Raw genomic sequence first — 23,527 nt, forward strand, 5'->3', positions numbered from 1 at the left:
GGTGAAGTTCACCAAAAGTGAGATGATGTGTTAAGGACAGAGTGCCAGCCCTACCTCAGACTCCTGTTACTTCTGTTACCTTAAAACAGTCATATTGTTCCTGGAAACTAGTGGGCAGATGGCAATCTCAGCACACTGGTGTAAATGCAGTAACTCCATTAGCGTCTGTGGATTTGTACCCAGGTAACCGAGAGCGGAGTCTGGCCCAACCTTTGTGTTTGTGTGTGTATGAGTGAGTGTCACTGACGTGGAGCGGAAAAAACCCAGCACCAGCAACGATTCCTTCCGCCAGCAAAGAAGCATAACACATTAAAAATAAGATCCAACATGAAGAGCCAGGGTGAAAAAAACAAAAACTCAGCCCAGCAATTTGTGATCACGCAGCTCTTCCTCCTCCCACCTTCCCATGGATTATTTTAAATCTTGCTCCTATCCAGATTAGGCAGCCCAAAATAGAAACCAATAGTGCTCTCTTCTCTTCAGCGTCTACTTGGAGGCAGCAAGGTAAAGAAAGCAGGGGAGTAAGGCAGAAAGCTGAAAGGAGGTGGAGTGGCCGCTGTGATTGGTTCTAACAGCTCAGTCTGGTGGAGAGCCAGGCGGATGGACCGGACAGAGATGATGGAGCTGTGCTTGACTAGCTCGTGGGCCTGTGCTGCCAGCCACCGTTTCAATGAATGGGATTTTTTTTTTTAAAGGAGTGAGAGTGTAAACGTCGCACGCAGACTCACTACCAAAGCACTTAGCACATGCGGAGCCGCCCCGATCTCTGGTTTCCGTGCAGAGCGGCACGCTTGCAAACCCAAACACGCCCCCACCGCCCGCTCGGAAACGCCGCGCAGGGGAGAGGGGCTCGGTCGCATCCCGAGCGAGAGCTGGGCTGGGTAACAACCTGCGGCAGCAGCCCGAGCCCCGCTGAGGCCATGGAAGCGAAGCCCAGCTGGGTCCAATCGGCGCTCGCCAGCCCGGGCTCCCAGAGCTGCCGCTCGCCGCGGGGCTGGAAGCTCGAAACCATTCATGATTTTGGTGACGTCATCCAAGGGAGGGGGCGGGCGCTGTGGGCAAAGCCACGCCCCTTCCTCTATATAAGCGCCTTCCCGGGCCGCTGGGGCGGCTCAGGGCTGTAGTGGCGGTTGGCAGCGTGTCCTTTGTCTTGTGGGTTAAAAGCCGATCAGCGCGTAGCCTCCCCGCCGGGCTGCTCTGCCCCTGGCCGTCTCGCGCCGCTCTCAGGGAAAGCCACTGGGCCCTTACACGCTCCCTGCTTCCCCATCCCAAGGGCGCGTGTCAGCCTTGGTGGTAGGACTTCATGTCTGTATTTTTCCCCATTCACTGGTGAGTACCCTCCGGCGGGGGTCCCGGGGGCGCTTGGCTAAGGCTTTGGAGGAGGAGGGGGGGGGCATTCGTCCTGCAATGGCTTTGCAGGCAGAAGTCACAGTCAAGGTTGTGACGGGAGGGGGAGGTATGAGGGAAAGGAAACAAAGGACGTGGGCTTGGGGGCCGCAGTAAAGCGTGCAGAAGGGCTGGGGGAGGTTGGCTAGAAAACGTGGCCAGATCTTCCTCCTGCCCGCCCCAGTCACAAAAATCTAGGGGGTCTTGGAGCTTGTGCTGGGGTCGGGGGGCGTTGGCTGGTTTGGAAGCCCACTTGAGAGCGGATGCGTGAGCTGCCGCTAGGGCTGCAAAGCCTTGTGCTGGGGAGAGGGGTTTTATTCACCGAGGGAGTCTCTGAGGCTGCAACAGGCGCTAGCAGGGGCCTGAGCCCCGCTGGGGAGTTGGAGGGGAAGGGGTGTTGCAGAAGCGATCTGGCGGCCGTAGATCGCATATGCTGTAGCGGCTGCAGTGTCCCATCCTTACACGCGCACACACCCCGCGGTGGCTCGCTAGCTCCTCTTCATCCTCTCCCTGGCTTGGGAGAAGAGCGCGGGCGGGACCGTGCGGGGATCACGCCGGGGAAGGCAGGCGGAAATGCTTTCCGTGTGTGTGTTTGTCCAGCAGCTGGAACTTGCTAGGAGGTTTGCAAATCCCGCACCCGGTTACCATCTTCCTTGCGCTGAGCCTGGCCAGCGTCAGGCGCTGGGACCAGCAGCGAGGGCAGAGGCGATCAGGTCAGCTGCAGAAAATGACCAACATCTTGGCTGCAGCTGCTCATCCTAACTCCCATTTCCTTCCCTAGGGAGACAGTGTAGCAGCCTTGCCCTTGCCCTGCATCCTCCCCTCACCCCCACCTCAATAAATCCACAAGGCCAGACTGTGCTCTGTTATGCCAGAGTAAACCACTGAATTCAGCAGTTATTTCTGGGATGAATTTAGCCCATTGGCTTCACTGCCGGTTCCTCTGGATTTACACCTATATAACTGCGGGCACAGGCTGGGCCAGGCTCCCTTATTGCCTGTACACTCCTTTTCAAGTGCATCCTTTGAACAATCAGTGTGCAAGTCCATTTGAGGACTGAAATCCGAATAGCCCTGGACTAGAGCTAAAGCAGATTGTGTGGGAACTTTGGTGAGTTTGTCACCTTTAGCTGCCTCATAGCTACCTCGCAATAGTACGCTGAAGTTGAGGTCCTAAAACCCTGCTTTTCAGTTGCTTATGACTTTCTTGCTTCTCTTCCATTCGGGCTGAATTAGAGGGGTTGCTCAGGTCATAACACTGGCACTTATGTTGCACCTCCAACCTTTCTTTCCAAATTAAAAATCGCCCTACTTAATATCCTTAATGTTGCTTCTGGGAGTTGTAAAAGGACACTGAGTTAAGCAGCCTTCCTCCCCTGTGAATACCTTGTATTCTTAGAGCTGAGCGTTCTAAACATCTAACTACATTTCACCAACACTCTTGTTCACTTCCTTTCTTTTTGATTCCCTCGATGAAAATAGACACTGGCTCGTGCAGTAGTTTGGATTGCAAACGCTTTGGGGGAATGGTTGCAGGCAAATGTTGTTGTTTTAGTGCAGTTTAAGACAGTCCTAGAAACATGCATGTAGATACTGGATTTTGCAAAAACCCTTGTTTTTACTAATCCTGTGCTGACTGGCTAGTATCCTTCTAACGCATTTAGAGTTGGAAAATAGAGAGCTCCAGCTCATCAAACAAATGGCTCTGTGTAACTTCTCTCACTCCCAGGACTGGTATGTTGCAGCAGAGGCTAGGAAGTACACGAGCTACTATTAGCTTAGGCTAGGAAGGTTGTATACTAATCTGCAGTGCACTTGCAGAGATCTCCCATCGGCAAGGTTCTTTGTGTGCCACTTAGTGAAAGTTTGGAAAAGAACACGGTCTTTTCCAGCTCTCTACCCGTTACTGTATGAGTGACACCTACTGTGGTCAAGCTCCACAAGTTGTCATGACTGAGTTAGGTATATGATATCGTGAAACCTGCATCAACTCTAATGCTACAGCTTCCACTGCTGCTACTTCCAAGAGCTGGTGCATCATATGGTCTCACTTTGCCAATGTGAACAAAGCCCTTGTCTGTGCTTATCATTATATATCTGTTATCTGTGTATCTTGTGCTTTGGGATGCTTTTGAAAGCCCTAGGTCTGCTGGTTCATGCATAGTAAGCTGGAGTGGCGTTGGGAGGGCAATGTGAACTAGTCTGAAGTGACTTCGTAGGAGCAAGGTGCAACAGATGGTCAGTATTTTGGTGACAAATGTGAGTTAACTTGTGTGCGCAGATACAAAGTACTGCGGTTATAAATAGGCTTAAAGAATAGCATAACGTAAAATAGAGGAACTACAAGCTGTGAAAATCAACTTCACTTTCTCAAATTGTCGAACTGGAAACTTCATTATGACTGCAAAAGCAGAGCTGGTATTGGCATATCTCCTACTCAACCAGTGTGGAACTAAATGCCTGAGGTAGCAAAATAAGTCAGTAGGGGTTAAAATGGATTAATTTTTAAAGCTGGGTGGGGGAAAACAGGAAGTGCTAGTGCTTGGTGTGGTGGGTGTTGGTTTTTTTTAAACCTACACTTAAGGATAGAGTTAGAGGAAGTGGAGTTAAACTTTAATCAGTCTTGGTGAAATCTTGTGTTGCTCAAAGTGAGAGATCCTGCAAACTACTTTTTGGGTGCATGATATCGTGTACTGATTCTTTAGGTGAATAATTTTAGATCCCTTATGAAGAAGGGGATGGGGGAAGAACAGAAATAGGATTCAGTGGTTTAGCACTTAGGTTCTTATATCTGTGACTAGCTCTGCAGCAGTATAAAGCTTTAGTTCTTTAGATACTACACAATCTTGTTCAAGGACAACCGTGATCTAATGGCTCCATAAGAGCTGAAAAAAAAATCTCTATCTTTGTTTCCAGCCCTGATTATCTGAGATCAGCTGAAATGACTGAGGTGATGATGAATACTACATCTATGGATGAAATCGGGCTAAGCCCCCGCAAGGATGGCCTATCATATCAGGTAAGCTCTCTATTGACTGGACAGCATTGTTGGCTGGTTAGGTAAGAACTGTCCAAGCTAGGTTGAAAATTTCTAGCCTAATGTACCTTTCCATATCTGAGCTAATAAATCTTGCCGTAGTGAGAACAAGTCAGTGGTCTAGAATGTTTGCTTGGCAGCAGCAATTTGTCAAAATTTAATTTCAATCTTAATATCTGATTGTATTAACCAAGTACCTCTTTGTTTTTTACATAATCCTGATCATGTAGCATTCTTGGAGGGGTTATGCCAGGGGAAGTTTCCTAATCAGGAATTTGGATAGCCCTAGTGGACAATCTAACCCTGGAGTTTCTTTTGACAGAGCTGCAACTTGGCACACAAGCAGTCTGCCTAGAGCAGATGGGAGGAGTTATTTGTGTGACTTCAGTCTTTCAAGATAATTCTTTGTTTATACTGAGCAGATAAGGCTATTTTATGCTGTTTGCATGTGCCATATGAGACAGTCTATTTCCCCATTCTCCCCAAAAAACCTTAATCTGAATACTCAGTGATATAAGCTCCTGGCACTTCAATAACCTTTGGTAGGAGGCTATAACTTAAAATGACTGCGTTAGTAGAACTAGCTGGAAACTGGATTTTTTCTATCCCACAAAAATTGCAAAAGCCAAAATAGTAAAGTGTGTTGTGTAAAATAATTAATAAAAAACCCTCCAAATAACAGGGTTCTAAAAAAATTTTATTAGAAAATAAAGCAAATTTTAAAAATCAAACTACGTTGTTATGGAAAATCTAAACTTTTTGTTCCAAAAATATCAACATCCTGCTTCACTGTTTCTGAAAACTGAAGTTTCCAAAGCAAAGTTTCATCAAAATTGATATAATTTTGCAAAATGTTTTGGTTCCGCTTAAGCAGCATCTTCAGATGTGAAACTTTTGACAAAACTTTCAACCGACTCTAGTGACTAGCTCTGATATATGGGCCATTAAGACCATATTGGTGGGGTGGTGAGCTCTTGTATGACTCTTGATATTAGCCTATTGATTGACCAACATTTCAATGCTTGTCTCAATCTATTTTCTGCATCACCTTACATGTGCAAAGGATGAGCATTTGAATAATTGTACCTTCCCAGTCCCCTCAAATGGAGATTATTCACCCTTTAACTACCCTGTGGGAAACTTACTATTAAAGTTTGATATGTGAGCTTGTGCATGCAAGTGGCTGGCTTGTGTGTGCCTGATCTGTGCATAACAGGGCAGTTTATAAAAAATAACTTTCCACTTGCAGATGCTGTTACAGCTACTGTATGTGTAGGTTTTAAATATGCATGCAAATTGGTGCACTGTTGCACGCCTAGCTCTTGAAAAGGGCCTTAAATATACTAGCATAGAGTGCATCAACATGTTAGATCCAACCTAAACCAACCCTCTGGACAGGGAAAATGTGGCATGTTTGGTTTGGTTCCACATGCTGTGCTCTGTTTACACGTCTGTATGTGAAATAGCTGTTTGAGTGGCTCTAAAGGTTGTAAGGATGCTCGGGAGTGAGTTGGGGCTTCTAGGGAGTAGGCACACTTCAACAAGAAGAGTCTTCAAACCCCGCTTCATCACGGTAGCACACAACCAGCAATAATGATGTTAATAGGTCACCGCAGGAAACCAAACAGCCAATCAGGCCAATAACGCCCTTCCTCTAGGCTCCTCTTAAACTGTCCAGACAGATCTGGAGGTTTTGGAGAACTAGTCAGAATCTAGGTGCCGTGCTTGTCCTAACCATATTGTGTGAGCATTAGCAATACTAGGACCCAGGTCTACACTCCACACTTACTTCAGTATAACTGTTCCTTTGGGGTGTGAAATATCCACACCTTTGAGCGGTGTCCTTACGCTGACGTAACCCACAAGTAGACAGGACTGTCTCAGCGGGAGAGCTTCTCCCGTTGACATAGCTACTACCTCTTGTGGAGTTGGCATTATTAAGCCGACTGGAGAGCAATCTCCTGTCAACTTAGCATCTTCATCAGAAGCGGTGCAGTTGTGCTGATGCAAGTTTGTAGTGTAGACCTGCCCTAGTAAGTGTGTCTATTTAGACCCTAACGTTGGGGGGGTGGGGGGTAAACTGGTTGGATGCAGCATTCAAGTTGCTGGGAGTTCCACTCACATTTGCAAGTTGCATTTAGTACTAAGCATTGCAAATTACTGTAACAGCAAAGTGTTGTTGGCTCTCAGAGCTCTTGCTTCTCTGTAGTGGTCTGGTCCTATTCAAATGCCTGCAAGCTTCTTATTGGTATGTCTACACTTGCTTGGCCTAACTGACAGCCTAGTTGACTGTAAGAAGCTACTTTCTCCCTCTGTTAGCATACAGTCCTTGGCTGGCTGGGTTGAGTGAAAAGTGGGTGGTCACCTTTTAGTAGGACACTAGCGACATGCTGGCAATCTTCAGAAGCAAATTGTTATATGAACAATGTACACAAGTGTCCTGCTTTATTTACATTCCCTGTAAATCAGGCTACAATGGGGAATGAAGGTCTAGATTGTAGCCCTCCCACTAATGCACTGGGATGGAAACTATTTGTCATATTGTGATGTGGATTACTAAATCTGAACAGTGATAGAAAATAAAACAGCCTTGTACAGTTTAAAGTAAAATCAAACACTAAGAATGAAAGAGAAACCCCCCTAACAGGATGCAAACAAAACCACTAGCTCACTGCTTTCTGTGACTGGCACGGCTGACCCACCCCTCCTGCTGATTGTGAAAGATTTTCTATATGGGAAATTGTAACTAGTCTATTGAGTGCCGGAGCTTAGTATTTTACAAGTGGACAGGGCTAACGAAGCATGAATGCTCCTGCAATAGAAGCAACATTGTTCTAAGCTGCAAAATCTTCTTCTACCCATCTTGCAGAGTTGAATTCCAATTATAAGAACCGCAGCACTTGGACATAAGAGGCAAGGACCTGTAAAACCAGAATTGGAGCTCTGTTGGTTTTAGTATTTTCTTGTCCGGTGGACATATGCAGTCCCTTAATTTCAGCATGACTCTTCTGTACCAGTGTTCAACTTAGTTTTGGATTGTGGTGATGAGCTTGACATGGAGTTGTAAATCTAACCATGGGTCTCTAGATCCCTGAGCATTTAAACTGGTCCCTAGTTGGATCCTGATCCTAGAAGGGGACTGTTCTTTGGAAGGTGGCCCTTAACAGTAGAAAACTCGTGAACTAACTTGCAAGATTTTAGGGCCCTTAAATCAGAACCTTGGTCCTAAAGTAAATGAGCATAGATTTGGTACTCGACTCTGTTTTGAAATGCTCTCGTGATCACTGGAAAACTATAAAAGGCTCTGTGCTAAGAGAATGTAAACATAGAGTTCAGCAGAACTTTGCAGGAAAGATTAACCAGTGATTTCTAAACTTTATTGTAAGACTCCTGCCTCTGTCCCGCACGAGCTGTTGTGCTCTGTAGACTTAAAACACTGATCTTTCGTACTCCTGGCAATAGAGTATCGCTTCTGTCTAGATATACAACTGAACTAATGTACCTCATGAGTCCAGTGCATGTCAGGAAAACGAACGTATCCTGGTAAGTTTGCTCTTAAATTAGCAATGTGAAGGCCTGACTTCCAGAAGGATGAGGCAAGCATATTCTTTTTGTAGACATCTATACCTACTTTGCATGTGCTGTTGTACTCGCATTGGCCCAAATTCTCCATTTGTATGCAATTATATATACACACACATCTCAATTGTCAACTTTCTGTTCCTTTGGCTTTAATGATAGCTAGCATGGAACTATACTTAAATGCAGCCAATAGACCGTCTTGGAGAGTTTTAAGCTAATGCACTTAAAACTCTTTCCTTGTAGGACAAAGTTTTTATTAATACATTACCTACCCAGGAAGATGGCTCAGCTGCCAGGTTTGAAGGGCCAGAATAGAAGCAGGTGGTGGAAGCAGAGCAGGAGTTTGGCACAATAAAAGCATATTCCTATGGGAAGCCTGGGCAAAATATATCTGAAAAAATGAAGTCAGACTGGGTCTTGTGACTGCAGTGAAGAGCTATTTTTGGATCTCTAATGGCCGTCCCATAATTCCTGTGGGAATATTAACACAGTAACTCATTCAAATGCAGCTGATGGAGCAAGATGCCCCTCCTACGGAGACAAATGTGCACATGAAGAGTTTCATTCATTTCCAGTCTGGCAGCCTTGTGCGAGTCCTGTCTCTTTACAGCCAGTTGGAGCTAATGTATGGTGACCCCTTCTCTCTCAACCAGCCCCGAGAAGGGCTGGTTATCTGAAAAAGCCTAATAGCCACCTCTCTGCTGGCTCGTCGTCTCCTAATGTCATTCCACAGCAGCGCAAATGATGTGGGTGAGAACAAGGCTCTCAAGACTAAATTAATCATTTTTGCTGCACTGTTGTCAAAACAGTGCCTTGACCTGAATCGCTCTTAATTTCTTGGAATGGTAGCTGGGGTTGAGCACAGTGAAAACATCTTGATGCCTGAGGCAGCTGTACTAAGCAAGGAGTGTGTGCCAAACTCTGAGCCAAGAGTTCTTTCCTGTGGACTAACTGCCCTGGACAGGTGACTGATTTATGCCTAAATGGGATAGGCATGCAATGACTGAACTGGCTTAGTCACATCAGCCTTGCTCTGGTGGTCCTGGGAAGCTCGAACGCCTTCAGTCATGGTATTCTCATGCTGGGATCCTAGCACTGGCTAGGGATCTGATCTGTCTGATGTGTAACCCTCACGCACATGGCAGAGACTTAGAGGTTTCTTCCCCTCATTGAGACTAGGGCTTCTAACAGCACCGTCTACCCATGGGAGCCAGCTCCTCTTTTGTTCTGCTGGAACAAAGTTGATTTTCAGTAGGAAAAGGCAATATTGGGTGTTGCTAGCTAACTCCATATAGGGAGTCACACTAGTGTTACAGATTGGAATGTAAACCCAGAGTAACTCCACTGACTTCAGTGGAGTTGAACTGATGTTGCTGGAACTAGATGAGTAATGATTCAGATGTGAGGGGTTGAAACCCATGGACAAAGACACATGTATTGCCAACCTGATGGCTAATGGGGAACTTAGTATGCCTTCATATTCATCTCTTGTCTTATAAGACACCTTTATACTAAAGTAAGGAGGGCCATATCTGTACTGAGGCAATCCTGTGTTGGAACTGATATCCGTGCACTGTGTAAAACTGTCCCCTGAAGGGATTCCACTGTACAAAATGAAAGCCTGGATGAAATAACTTCACCTGTTACTCTAATCCAGCTGTGCATAGTACAGGCAGTGGCTCAGGAAGTTGCACTGGCAGATGCTGACATATGTCTACTGCATAGATCAGGCTAAACACTTAGGCCTAGTAACTTTGAAGTAGTGCTTCAAATGTTAACAAATATGATCAGAGCTAAAAAGGATAGAGATGGAATTGTTAGAACTAAAGGTAACTTTCTTTGTAAACCAAGGAACAGCATTAAATTGAAACCCAGGATGATAAACGGACCATCTGATCTCAAGACCTCCATGTAGAATTTCTTACCCTCCCCTATGCAGCTTTTGCAAGGGGAGATCTGTTCTCCTGATTGGCAACGTCACCCACAAACACCACTTTCCTTACCACTTTTCATCAGTCTGGACACTTGTCTATGCTATCCTGAGTAGTCATGGCAGTAACAGGTGCCCTAGTGTTTCTTACCACTTACCTCTAAAGAGAAGGATAATCCAATGTGAACTTTCATCCTGTCTCTCAGAAGGGCTATTGTATGTTCTGCTTCTGGGGATGGGAGAGTGGGTTAACTTTTCCCTTGACAGCCGTCCATTCAGGTTTGAAATAAGATGTAGTTGGTCTTAGGCTTCAAGAACATCTAGCTTCTAGTATCATGGCTCTACCTCTGAGGATGGTAGTATCTGTATGCACCCTTGAATTCCATTAGACTGGGTTCTCTGCTGTGACAGTAGTACAGGATATCCCACTGGATGCAGACTGAAGTGCCAATGTCAGAACATAAGTCTCCTAGAACTGGTGTCCATACCCATATAACATAGGTGGTTAGACACGTATGGCTCTGTCCAAGGCAGCAACTGGCTTCATTTGGGAGTATCTTTTGTGTCTGGAGGGAGCTATATTCTCCCACCAGTGTATTCTTACTAACAACAATTTTCAGGGTGTCTGTGGAAGAAAAGACGCAGCAGCTGGAGTCTGATCTCTGTTACACCAGTGTCGATCTGAAGTTAACTCCCTCTAAGTCAATGGATGTTGCTCTGGATTTACACCAGCGTAACTTTGACTGGAATATGGGCCTCTGTATCTAATGTTGTGATCCTTCCAAGTCTCCCATCCCCCTCCCAGAAAGCAGGATGTTCATGCTGCTGCTGCTGTCTCGTTTTGTACTGACAATAATTAGCCCATCGTGTACAGTTAATGACACTGCATCTTACTGTCCAGTAGTATCTGGTTTCTTTATTAGCATTTCTCAGCTTCTTGCAGTCCTGCATGAAGTTAGCAGCCAAAGGTTAGTTTAATTATGGCAAAGCTCCTCTGCTCTGGGGTGCTGGGAAAGGGCTCTGGCACCATCTGCCTTTCCAGGGGTGTTAAATATTTTCCATTCTCTGTGCCAATTTCTCAATCTAGAAGTCACTTTTGGGTCACCTGGCATGGAGATCTACATGGATGACCTTAAGTCTGGGGCTTCAATTTCTGGTATTGCCTTTCAGTTCACCTTCTAAGCAAAAGGTGAGAACTCGGGTTGCGTGTACCTGAGCTGGTGCTGAATCTACTGTGGAACAGAATGGGATTGCCAAAAGACCTCTGAACAAAGCCTGGATTTGAGAAGGCAAAGTGTGCTGCATGTCATAGTTAAGGCAGCAAACCTATTACTTGCCCTCTGCAGCCTGCAAAGATGTGTCCCAGAGCTCTTTGCATAAAGCTTAGAAGCCAAGGCTTGTGATTCAGTGACCACAGTTGCTGTGATTGCATATTCAAAGTTGTATGCAGTCATGTAGATGGCAGGGGAAAGTTAGCCCATCACAAACGCTCTTCTGTAGCATTTTTGGCTGGTGGAAGGTGCCAAAAGCTCATGTCCCACGCTGATCTTAGCTCTTTAACTCCAGGACTCTCTAGTGAAGCATGTAAGTACAAGCTTTAATATCCACACCGTATGAGCATTCACACTGCATTCCAGGACAGGATTTTGAGTGCCATGAGATCAACATAAAACCTGCAGTGGGTTATGTGGGTGCAGATTTCCCTTTTTGTTTTCCATTCCTGCTCTGGAGGGGGATGTCCCTCAGGCTATTTCAGCCTATGCTGTATTTCAGATCATACAGAGATCTGGCTGAGGAGGGAGGGTAAAGAAGTGATTCTTCTCTTCTGTACAGTGACTAGGAATCTGCCTCTCGTTTTGGAGTGGCTAGGGGTCAGAGTGCATGGGGTAATTTGCCTGATCTGTTCCCTAAATGTAAGTGGCAGTCTTATTGTGACAAACCTTTTTCCTTAGTTCCCATAATAAGGGCAACAAGCGAGGCTATCTGTCACATGCTAGGAAATCTGGCTTCATACGCTTTTTCCATTGACTGTCCACACCCTTGGAAAGGGTAATTGCGACATCTCCTTTTTTGTGCTGCCTCTGATTAAAAAGCATGACTTAGTGGAAAAAAAGCTTGACCTCCTTGAGTTCAGCCTCTCGTGCAGCTGTTCAAGATAAGATTGTGCTAGTACGAAAACGAAGCTGAACACCACATTTGGGGATATTTGTTTGTGAGGAAATGACTCGCTCCTTGGCCTCTGAGAGAACCAATCTGTCAGTCTATTTTCAAAACTACTCCATTTGACCTAATGCAGCTAAAATGATAGCAGCCAAAGGTTAGCAGTATAATAATTAAGCTGTTTTCCTACAGTGTAGGCTATTTTAGTGGCATTATCAGCATATATAACCTACTATAATACACTTTCTTTCCATTGCCGCCCTCTAAACAATACAGTGTCAAGGTTCTCTGTATTCCAAGTCTGGGGAGTTGATACTGAAAGTTCAGTTCTGTCTACAGCTCTTAAGCAATGAATTGGATGTCTGGGATTGGCCTGGCTGAAGCCACTAAATTGTATGAGACCCGGTTGCTGTATGGCTTGCTCTGGGAATGAGTAATAGCACGAAGCATAAACTGCAACACACCTGTTAACGTCACAGCATTCATAGGCCTTGTCCATACTATACTCCTCTTAGCTTCCTAGCAGTGCACTGAAGGACCTGGCTAAGGTGCCCTGGAGCGGTGTGGGAGAGCTGGAATTAGACACCCCTCTGCCTTCCTACCTACTGCTCGCCTAGGCTGCCTGTCTGAAATGTGGCTTTTTGTTTTGATCCATCCCTGACTGGCAGTCTCTAGTGGCCATACTGAGGCTGTTACTGCAGTATCTTCTCCCAAAGTTAGTCTTTCCTTTCCCTCCCTTCTTTAGTAGCCATTTAACTGCTACTAAACTGGCAGGAACTCAGGATTAGGTCCCAAAAAGTTTTCCATTATCTAAAGAATAATACAGCTAAATCCTGTGAAACCCTGAGTATTCGAAAGTACATCTGAACTATGCTTCCTTTGGCTCTTGAGTCCTGGCAGTGAATCTCAGAATACTCAATGGAAACTGATCTGCAGAAGGGGTTAATTGACTGCCATGTTACAGCATATCTCTAGTAGCGCCGTTGAAGAGGTTAGGCCAAATTTTCCAAGAATGTCTACTGGGTATGGGTGCCCAAGATAGGACTGGAAGGGGACTTGTTGGATCACTTTGTCCAGCTCCCTTCCATTGCAGGCAACACCATCTTATAGTCCCTTTCATAAATTTATCAAGCTCCATCTTAAAATTAGGTAGATTGTTTGCTCCTGCTCCAAACTCAGAAGAAACACCTCAGGCTTCTGACTTGAGCATTTGCCACTACCATTGGAACTGCAGATGCTCAGTGTTTTTAAAAAAACACAAACAGGCCTTGCCTCTCAAAAAATGAGGCATTCGAAACTAGTGGATGCTTCTGAAAATGTAGGCATTGGTGTCTAAGTGAGGCACTACTCTCATCTCATTTGCAAGCCTCAGGAAAATGGAGTAGCAGTAGTGACTGCTGTATCATATTTTGAAGACCTAGGTTTTATATTTAATGATGCACAGGTAAATGCTTAGTTGTAAACAGGACAGGAATTTTTGATAAATGGCTAATTGTTTGATTATCCAGTGGATAATCAGTTGGCAGTTGTCCCTCTTTTTCTACTACAAATTCTTGTCTGTGTGAACTGGGGTGTATTAAAGACATCCATTGGTAACCCACAATTGCACTGTATTGCTCACAAACAATAGTATTTTCTTGCCTCTTTCCTGCTTTGAAGGTTCAGTAAACTTGCCATTTGGTCTCTAACTTCAAGTACTCCTGCAAGACACTACTACAAAAGCAGGGTGCTTTTCCTAGGTTGAGTTTCTGCCTTGATACCTAGCACTAACAGTATATTCTGCTCTAGAAAACCACCTGGGTGCTCTCCCATCTCCAGCATTATCCTACCAAAATGGCACCAGTATTTGGGCTTGCGTGGTCTGCTGGGGTTATCAAAGGGTGGGATCCAAATGGAAGATGGCAGGAGGTCCAAATCGGCTTTCGGACTGGGAAATGCATCTCAGGAACTTTCAGAGCAATAGAAAATACTGGCCTTGTAGGATAATCTGAAACAAACCCTATAAACATTGAGGGATAGTTTATTCTAGCCTTTAAATTTCATCCTATGACTCCTGCATACTGTCCCCTAATCCTGGAAATGTTCTCTACGCAGAATTATCTTCACATTTCAGTAAAAGAGCTTTCTCCATGTTGACTCCGAACAAGCAAACAGTCTTAGATAGCAGGTCCAAACCCTTGAGGCAAAAAGACTAAGAAGCAGAAGAGCTAAAATAGCAGAGCCTGTTTTCACAATATTTCTGGCCTGACCAAAAGCAGGAAATGCAGACATCAGATTCTCATAGCAGGGTTTTTAGCTCTGGCTGCAAATTCATGAGCATTGGCAGTAAGCAGTGAATCTCTGGGAGGCTTACTTGATATAAGTGTCTGAAAGCATAGAGATGTCCATCTTGAACTTTACTCCAGCAGCCTGTCCATTTTGGAATCCTTCAGACAGCTGCCCTGGCCCCCCCCCCTTTTTTTTTTGGGCAGCATTCTGGTTCTTCAGGTCCTAGCCTGGCTCATGAGTTTTCCTGAAGCCAACCTGCAAGTTCAGGAGTTTTCAGAACTTCATTTATGGTTGACTCTGTCCCTTGGAACCAGACCTCTTGAGATTTGGCTCTTGATAGTTGTGATGCTCTGTAAGCTGCTAGCCAATATCAAAACACTAAAAGGTACTAATGAGGCATTCCTTTTTTTGTTTCAGATTTTCCCTGACCCCTCAGACTTTGACCGTTACTGTAAGCTGAAGGACCGCCTGCCTTCCATTGTGGTGGAGCCAACAGAGGGGGACGTGGAAAGCGGTGAGCTGAGGTGGCCACCTGAGGAATTCCTTGTCCAGGAGGAGGAGGAAGAAAACTGTGAAGAGGCAAAGAAAGAGAACAAAGAGCAATAAATGGCAGCTGAAGAAAATACAAGGGATTGTATTGTCTTGAGGGAAGCACCACACCTGTTCTGAAGGTCTTTTTTTCTTAAGAAAAGACAAAGTTCAATTTTGCACCTGCAAGATCTTAGGTTTTTTCATATTCTCTGTGTCGAACTGAAGCCCTCGATGTGACAGACTCTCCAGACCTTCTGAGGAAGGAAGTCATGCAGAGAAAAATGTTTGCTGTTCTCAAGATCACTCTCTGATTATTATTTTTTTTTTTAATTTTTTTAAGACTGAGAGGCGGCAGTGAAATTCCAAGGCCCTTGGTGGCTGGTGAACAAGCAGGGTTGTTTAATGAGTTGTGGGGAGGGTGGGAATAAAGCGAAATGTAAACTGCAGCAGTGTTGAGCAAGGAACTGCCTCTGGCTACAAAAGCATGAGGCTAAAGTCTTCATCTCTTAAATTTTCCTTTCTTATAAGCTTCTGTTTGTGTATCTGGAGTGGAGGGGAAATGTATGGTGACATGTCCCAAATGGATGCTCTGCTGACAATTGCTGGGTGGCAGAGAGGCAGAGGGGCTTGTAGTCTTTTCCCGGTTGCACATCTCCTGAAGTTACACAAGCATATGTAAGAGTAATGGATTTCTTGTGTTAACTATCAAACCTGATCCCAGTCTTTGCCCAGAAGGTATTTTCTCTCCTTCTCTTCTGTCTGCATTTAATCCTTGTAATGCTGAACAGCTCAGCTGGCAGGGTCAGTGTGTTCTGCTGCTACTCTCCATCTGTTCTGCAAGGTCCTCATTTATCTTGCAGATTAGCATGAGGTAACAAAGAAATTTCGCAACATCTAAATCTACCCGAGATCTTGTTCTAGAAGTAGTTAGGATGTTTCTCTCCTGCTAGCTGAGACTGCTGTAGGAAGAGACAACTCATGGTGCATAAAGCTTGCAAGGTGAAGGGGCCACCTGCCTTCTAGATGATTCTGGGGCTGCATGGTTTCCATCTCAAACATGCTGGGTCAACAGTCTGATCAAAACTGGCTGAGTAGAGGGACATGGTAGGTTTGGGTTTTCTTTATCAGCAGTGCTTTACCAGAGTTCCAAGACCTGGCAATACTGGCCGACCAAGATGCTTGCAAAAATCATCTGCATAAGAATGGATGAAATTGAAAATTCGCTCAAAGTCAGAGAAGAATGTTGCCAAAAGTGAAATCGAAGAGGCAGTCCTAAATCAAATGGCTGACTTGAAAGGATAAGATGGGGGTGGGGAAATGATTCCTCTCTTCACAGTATTTCATGGCTTTTGAGTGTTCTGGACAAAAGGATGTGCTTCTGATTGTAACAAAGTATTAGTAGAGTTTAATAAAGGGCAAGCTGGTTTGTAAGGTCTAAGGTATCCCATGCAACTTGTTCAGTGCTGAGTTCTGTCTCTGTCCTACCTGACCTTTGTCTACTAGGGGAACTGGTTGAAAGGCAGGCTGACTTGCCACTTTCCACAAGTGGCAATCCAGAAACTTTATGGAAAAGCTCCAGGGGGCTCCAAGGCATCTGTTGGGGAGCTGACAAGTCTAAGAATAAAGTGCTGGTAGTTTCCACCTTAAAACAAGTCTGGAGACACTAAAGGAAGAAAGACCGATGTTAAGGCCTTAACCAGACATTTTGATAAAACCCAGTGCATCCCATCTGTTAATAACTGGTTCAATTAAAAATATATTTGGACTGTGTGTGTGTGTGTGTGTGTATATATATATATATTTGTATCTAATACCTCATGAGTAGTTTAAACGCTGGTGGGGGTTGGGGGATTGCTTTTAACATATCGGCAGGATTGTTTTAGTCTTTGTCTTGCTTGTGATTAAAGATAATGGCAATAACTTACCAGCTCTGTTACGACTTCAGACAGACCTGAGGGATTGGAGACTGATTCTTTTTTTGTATTGTTCGGACTAGTACCAATGTAGAATGCAGCTTGTCTCTTCCTCCTTTTTAGCCGCAAAGAACCAGTCTGTCTCTCTCTTCTTCCCCCCCCCCCCCCCAAGGTTTGGTGGATGGTTTGTCATCACTGACCTCTCATCATGATCTAGTGATATCATTTTTAAACTGATGGATCCAGCTGTTTGTATCTGAACATCTGTTCTAGTCTTGCTGTCTAATGGAATGAGCTTGTACACCTGTATACCAGCCAGTCTCCTTTTTTAAACTGTTACTAGTCTCCAATCTGTGCCACCATGCTGAGACTTGTTAACAGAGGTTACTACGTGGGTAGCAAAAGGATGGAAATCCTTATCCCCCAGATGTGAGGAGAAATGTCTGCCGTAAAGACTGGCATATTCCTGTCTGCATCCTCTTCTTTTTTTTCATGGTATTGTGTATATTTCTATTTGTCAAATGTATTTGAAGAACAAAGCACTCCAGTAAAACTCCTGTTGTCTGATGTACATTCTACTTCTGTAATTCTTTTTTGAGCCTCAGGGAGAAGCTAGCTTTTTTTTTCAAACTACTTTTTTGTCACTGTGACAGTTGTAAATAAAGTTTGAAAATGCTTTCCAACTTGGTGGCTTTTTTAAATTCTGCTTACAGAAAAGTGGGTTGGGATTTCAGATTTCCCAGAGCTTTAATCTGTACTGGAAGCAACCTTTCACTTTAAAAGCAAGGCCATATTATGCAAAGCACTTAGGCATGTGTCCCAGTAAAGCTGATATAATTTAAGCATATGTTTAGACTTACCTGGTAATTATAATTCTTAAGGGGCTTGTTGAGCTAGCACCTAAATCACTTGAAAGGATGAAATCAAGGGACTTGACTCTTCTTTGCCTTGCACCTCTGCAAAGAACTAAGGGGTGGGGGAATTTGCAAAGGGACTTGAGCATTGCAAGTTGGGCACCTAGGAAATCACAGGAACACTGCGGTCTACAAAACTGAGTTGGGCACCTAGGCTCCGAATCCAACAAATGGGGAGAGACAGGAGCCTAAGAACATGATCCACAGTCTAGAAGCCAGTATACTAGGCCTCTCCCTGTCTAAGTTAACCAATGGGAGATGCCCATGTGCTAAGCCCTGCCCCTTTCTCAGAGATGGATGTCAAGATGTAAGCAGTTGCCTAGCTCTGCTAACAATCCATGAATGGGTGTGTAGTTTCTTGTGGGAACAAGTTAGGTACCTGCCTCACTCCCAAGGAAGTGGTGATGGTCCTACCCCACCCTAACTTTAACATAGTGGTTAAGCACTTTCCTGGGATGTGAGAGATCCAGGTTCAGTTCCCTGCTCTGGTAGAGGCAGGTGGGAAGAGGATTGGAACTGAAGTCTCTCACCTCTCAGGGCAGTGTTCCAATCACTATGGGATATTCTGATGTGGGGCTCCTTCAGTCTCCTGTTGAGGCTGTTACCCTGTGGATAAATGAGTGACTGGAGCAGGGGGCTTGGACTTGGGGTCTCCCCCTTCCAAGTGGTGACCTAACCACTCAACTACAGCCCCTCTCTCTCTCTCGCCCAATGACTGTTCCACTGTAGATAAACAAGTGGGTGCGCTCATGGAAGACACTCTGCAGTCTGGTCAAGGCACCCAGCTGGGCTAAAAGTTCCCAGGTGGGGGCACCACCAGCCTTCTCCTGGCTTTTGAATGGGACCCAGTTTGGTAAGCATGCTCAGAGTACCTACTGGATTGGGCTGTTTGTGTTCACCCCCTTAAGTCACCCAATCTTCCCCAGGGTTTGTGGATTGTGCTGGGGCTTGGTGGGGAGACAGGTGTCTGGGTGTTTAGAGTGAGCCAGCAGTGCTTGTGCTCTGAGGCAGAAACGTAGGTGTTGGCCTGAGGGAACTTAGGCCTCTAGCTGGTTTGACGTGACTTTTGTGGACCATAGTGGGGGACTTGGGTGCCTAAGTAGTCTTGTGGATTCTACCCTAGATTTTTTTCAGAGGCACAAATGGCACTTGAAAGTCTGAGTTGAACCCCACACTCTTGGGACATCCACCCCAAAGTAGTGAGAGTCAAGAACTGGGCACAATCTGAAGTGCTCTTGCTGACTGACAAATGGCTTGTAAGTGTAAAAGCCAAATCCATCTCCTTACCCAAGTCTGTCCTGACACCTGTATGTTAAACTTTCACCCCTGCTGCTTAGTTCAAAGCACAGCAACACTACCCTAAGAAGGCCACAGAACACAAACACATGGACTACAGAGACAGTAATCAAGGAAGGCATTGGCTGAAGACTAGGGCTGTCAGCTGTGCTGACCCTTCAAATTCAACAGGCCTGCTATATTACTATACAGTTGTTACTGACCCAGCTACAACACTGTTAAAATGTGTAGCACAGACTCCACCTTAATCATTCTGTGACCAGACTAAAGCCTTGGTCATATCCAAAAATGTTAGCCGTCCAACTTTGTTGAGCTGGGACCCTTAAATGGAATCTCTCTTTTGGACAGCTTTTCTTGTATCGGAACATTTGAATTGCAGGTAGGTTACAACCAGATTGCCAGGCTCAATTAACTGAGAAGGCCCTCTGTGCTTAATGGGGCTAAACTTTGCACTAGGAAATCCAGGTGTTAAGGGCAAAAACACCCTCTGAAGTCTGTAATTCCTCCAAGAAGAGGGAATTTGTAGTTTTATTGGCTGGGTATATAATGGACTACAACCAAATCTCCTCAGACTAATTGGCCTGTGACTGGAGCATTAACTTTACACTAGACTGGTTTAAAGATACTAACTTGGGATCTGACACTAAAATTAAATGCTTGGGAATTAAGGACACACCTAGAACTAAACCCCAGTTTAGAGATGCTTAATGTTTTCTCGCTCCTGTGATGTGGATATTTGCATGAGTGCTTCCAGTGGAAAAATGTCAAGTTTGCTCTTTCCTGATGGGACTGTGGTTTAAGCCTCTTTCCAAAGTGCCCCATTTAATTTAGTTTTTCCACCTCTCCTTAGGCCTTCAAATTCTCTCCATTATAGCAATGTTGCAGCAATCTGTGAGATTACTTGGGAGGCTGTATTTCCTGCACCAGAATATTGGTTCTCTGATGGCAAAGCGCAGAGCTGGTAAGGATTAGAAATGAGGGAGGAAGGAGCTGGGAGCAAATGAATGTGCTTGCCTGCCATGTCGGTGCACGTGAGCTGAAATTGTTCTCTGGCTCAGATTAGAACACCCCGGATTGTGTGTTGTTCCGTAAGGGTGCATTTTAATTCTTTGCCAGCACCGAAAAGGTGGCTTGCCAATCTCTGATCGGGTGAACGTCATTTGGAGTAGAAGAACTGACCTGGCTGAAGTCAAAACTAAAATGGGCCTAGCAGAACTATGCTGGGGGGGAGGAAGTCTATTACATGGTGCTTGGCTTTAGCCAGTGTGGTCATTGTCCTCCTTGTGTGAGCACCACCAAATGGAAACAATTGGCCTGCTGTCAAATGGGTGGCCCTTATCATGCTGGTGCTTTCTTACAAATAGAGTGCATGTTCTAAAGCTACTCAGTGATTGCTTCTCCCTCTTCCCTTTTGTTTAAAGGTTTAATTCCTTCTGGAGGGAAGGGGAAACAATGGGTAGGTCTACCTAGCAATTAAACACCTGTGTCTGCTGACTCAGGCTCAGAGGATTTGGGCTGCAGGGCTGTAAAATTGCAGTGTGGGCCTGGGCTCTGGGATCCTCCCCTCTGGCCGGGTCCTAGAGCTCAGTCTCCAGTCTGAACCCAAATGTCTACACAGCAATTTTACAGCCCCGTGGCCCAAGTCAGCTGACTCAGGCCAACCACAGGTGTTTAATTTCTGCGTAAATATGCCCTGTGTGGCTACCATTTCCACTTGAAGCATTCATTCTTCTGAGGGTAGTGCATTTAACTGTAAGGCAATGCAAGCAAATAGCTATATATCACTGAGTTAACAAACACTATTCCTTGTCTTGGCCTTTATCATGCATTCATTTTGCCCCATCTTTGAAATTAGTGGCGTGTGCATTTCCAATGTGGTGCTGAGCAGATGAACTTCCACTGGATTTGCTCCCTCTTGTGTGCACCTGGCCCCTGCAAAGTGCTTGGGTCAGTAAAGGCAGTTTTGCTTCACTACCATCCAGGGGTTCATAGCCTGCTAGTGCAGGTAACAATATCTGCTATGGTATAGAGGAAGCATTGAATCAGGCTTCTACTTAGCAGCACTTAAAGAGCTAATACCCTCTCTTTGGTAATGAGTAGGGGATAACCCCAAATTCCTGTCCTTGACAAAAAGTTCATAATGGTCCAAAGTTTGTATTTGAGCTATTGAGAAGCACATCCCCATACTGCCTTGGCGTTGCTTTGGCAGATCTTGAAGCACAATTAAAAAAAATACTTTAGTCTAATAATCTGCAACTAAATGAAAGCCAAGGAGCAATGCATTTTAATAGACATGCTTCAAGCTCTCCAAAGCAATCGAACAAACCCAACTTGTATACGTAAACTGGAGCAACTACTAAACCCTCAATCCTTTTCAGAGTTTTTATTTTCAACTCTGGCACGTTCCAGATTTGGACTGGGTGATTGCTTTCTGTTTATGTTTGGCAGGATGGGAAAGGAACAACAGTGAGAAAATAAAAAGTTTAAAAGCTGAAACTGGCTCCCTTAACTGAAGTTTAATTATGCACAAATCTGATTCGAACCATCCCACCACAGCTGTGCATGATATTTCAGAGTAATTTTGCTTGTCAAGGATAAATATTAGCTGACACTTATGTAATATTTATCACCCCTCCCAGTTTAGAGATATGTATCCATGTTTTACAGTTTAAAAAACAAGCATACCTGTCTTTCTGTGCTGTCGCTAAGTCGGGTGTATGGTGCTGCCATCATATATGAGATAGATCTCTAAGTTTCTATAAGGACATCACCTTGGTGTCTGATTCTCCTAGTTAAAGACCAGGACTTGGGGGGCAGGAGATGAGAGCTCTGTTCCCAGCTCTGACACTGCCATCCTGTATGATCTTCAGCAAGTCACTTAAGCCAAGAGCCACAAAGGTATTTAGGCTCCTAACTTCCAGTGATTACAATGGAAGTGATGACCCTATTTTGTGGATCTCAGCCTTACCTTCCTTTGCTCAAAACCAAGCTCAAAGGGGTCTTTAGGGTAAACCAACAAGTAACTGTGACAGGTAGTGAGATGCTCAGGTGGGAAGGTGCCACTGATGGGCCAGGTACTGTGGTACATCATGAATACCAGATGCTTGAACCCCTGATGGAATTGCTGCCCCAAGAGAGCTTTGGGAGGCAGCATGCCCTGGAAGCATCAGCTATAGACAGAGAAACAGGTGATCTGGGTTCTTCTCCCAGCTAGGCCACCGCCTTCCTGTGTGAACTTGGATTAGTCACTCTGCTGGAAGGTATTCTAAGAGTCCACTCACTACACTCAGAAGTGTAGGGCACTGACCCTTCTGTGGCATTTCCAGGTCACTGCTAATAAAGCATTTACCTTGTGCTGCTACCACCTGGGCTCATTATCCTTGCCTACATCCTAACACTAATCTCTCTGATCTTTCTGTGCTTCATTTTTCTCATCGTGAAGCTAGGGATAATACCTACCTTTGTAAGGAAGTTTGAGATCCTGGCATGAAAGGGACCAGGTGTAGGTAAGTGCAAATTTGTAATAACAGAAGTGAAAGTTTGTGAGTGCTCCTTTGAGTGGATAAAGACTTTGTGCTCAACCTGGTGTAAGGCAGAACAGCTGGGGAGTGAGATGAGTTCAGAGGCTAGTTTTGCAAATGGTGGCTAGAGTCTGTTAGTTTACAGATCTAGAGATCACGTTAATGTAATTTGTCTTGAGTACTTTATGAAGACAGTTGTGTCCAGACTTACTGTGGAGGGAGGCTGAGAGCTGCCCTAGAACAATAAAGTGGGAAGTGAGTGTTGTTTTATACATACAGCATCAGGAATGAATGTCAAAAGGTTTGGTGGTTCAGTTTGGGTGCTTCTTTGAACTTTCTTATATCCCTATTCTTTGGAAATTGAGCTGGCAAGGCAAGGAGATTGTCCGGACTTGTTGGGCTTTTCTTTGGGGGAAAGGAGACATTGGGGATGGAAGGCAGGGCTATATATCAGAAGTGACACACACACTTTGGTCTTTCTCATGTTGTTTCAGTTCTACCTTAGCACCTAGAAAAACTAAAAAAGCCCTAGCAGCGTTAATGTTTTAAATCCTCCACAGAAAGGTCTAACCTTGATTCAGTGCAAATGTGAGTGAAGGTCCAGATAGGTTCTTATTGTATCTGACCAGATTCATCCAACCCTAATCAGGAGTATGTCATGTCAGTGATCCAGTGCACACAGAGGCTGCAAAGTATTGTTCAGGACAATTTATTTAGTCTTTCCAATGTTCTTTTTAGTTAAGCTGAAAGTTTGTGTGGAGGGGATGGAGGGAGGGATGAATTAGCCCTGGTTTCAGATGCAAGTGCAGTTCATAATGCTGCATGGTCACTTGTGGTGATACTTGAAACAATTCAGAAAATACTAACAGCTGTTTTTTAACTCTCTGATGTGGTTAGAAAGCTCAAAACCAGAAGATTGACCAGCTTGAGTGTGGGATGTGGGGGTTTATTTGAGGGAGAAACTGAAAGACTATAATGGGCCAAGTTCA

At 44.9% G+C, this 23,527-nt stretch overlaps 1 protein-coding gene across 1 annotated transcript; it reads left to right on the forward strand.

The window, feature by feature from the left end:
* Positions 1-1,086: 1,086 nt before the first annotated feature.
* Positions 1,087-17,435, forward strand: LBH (LBH regulator of Wnt signaling pathway). Its single transcript, XM_074947094.1, has 3 exons — positions 1,087-1,329; positions 4,303-4,405; positions 14,781-17,435. Exons 1-3 carry the CDS (start codon positions 1,304-1,306, stop codon positions 14,967-14,969), a joined length of 318 nt encoding a protein of 105 aa, XP_074803195.1. The 5' UTR covers positions 1,087-1,303; the 3' UTR covers positions 14,970-17,435.
* Positions 17,436-23,527: the final 6,092 nt, after the last annotated feature.

Source organism: Natator depressus, chromosome 3, assembly GCF_965152275.1.
Source record: "Natator depressus isolate rNatDep1 chromosome 3, rNatDep2.hap1, whole genome shotgun sequence".
NCBI classification, from domain to species: Eukaryota; Metazoa; Chordata; order Testudines; family Cheloniidae; genus Natator; species Natator depressus.

Excerpts from the sequence above, each read along its gene's own strand:
- LBH (XM_074947094.1), top strand. The coding sequence starts at position 1,304 with ATGTCTGTATTTTTCCCCATTCACTG. Across the intron at positions 1,330-4,302 it reads GTATTTTTCCCCATTCACTG|CCCTGATTATCTGAGATCAG; the intron begins GTGAGTACCCTC and ends CTTTGTTTCCAG. Across the intron at positions 4,406-14,780 it reads AGGATGGCCTATCATATCAG|ATTTTCCCTGACCCCTCAGA; the intron begins GTAAGCTCTCTA and ends TTTTTGTTTCAG.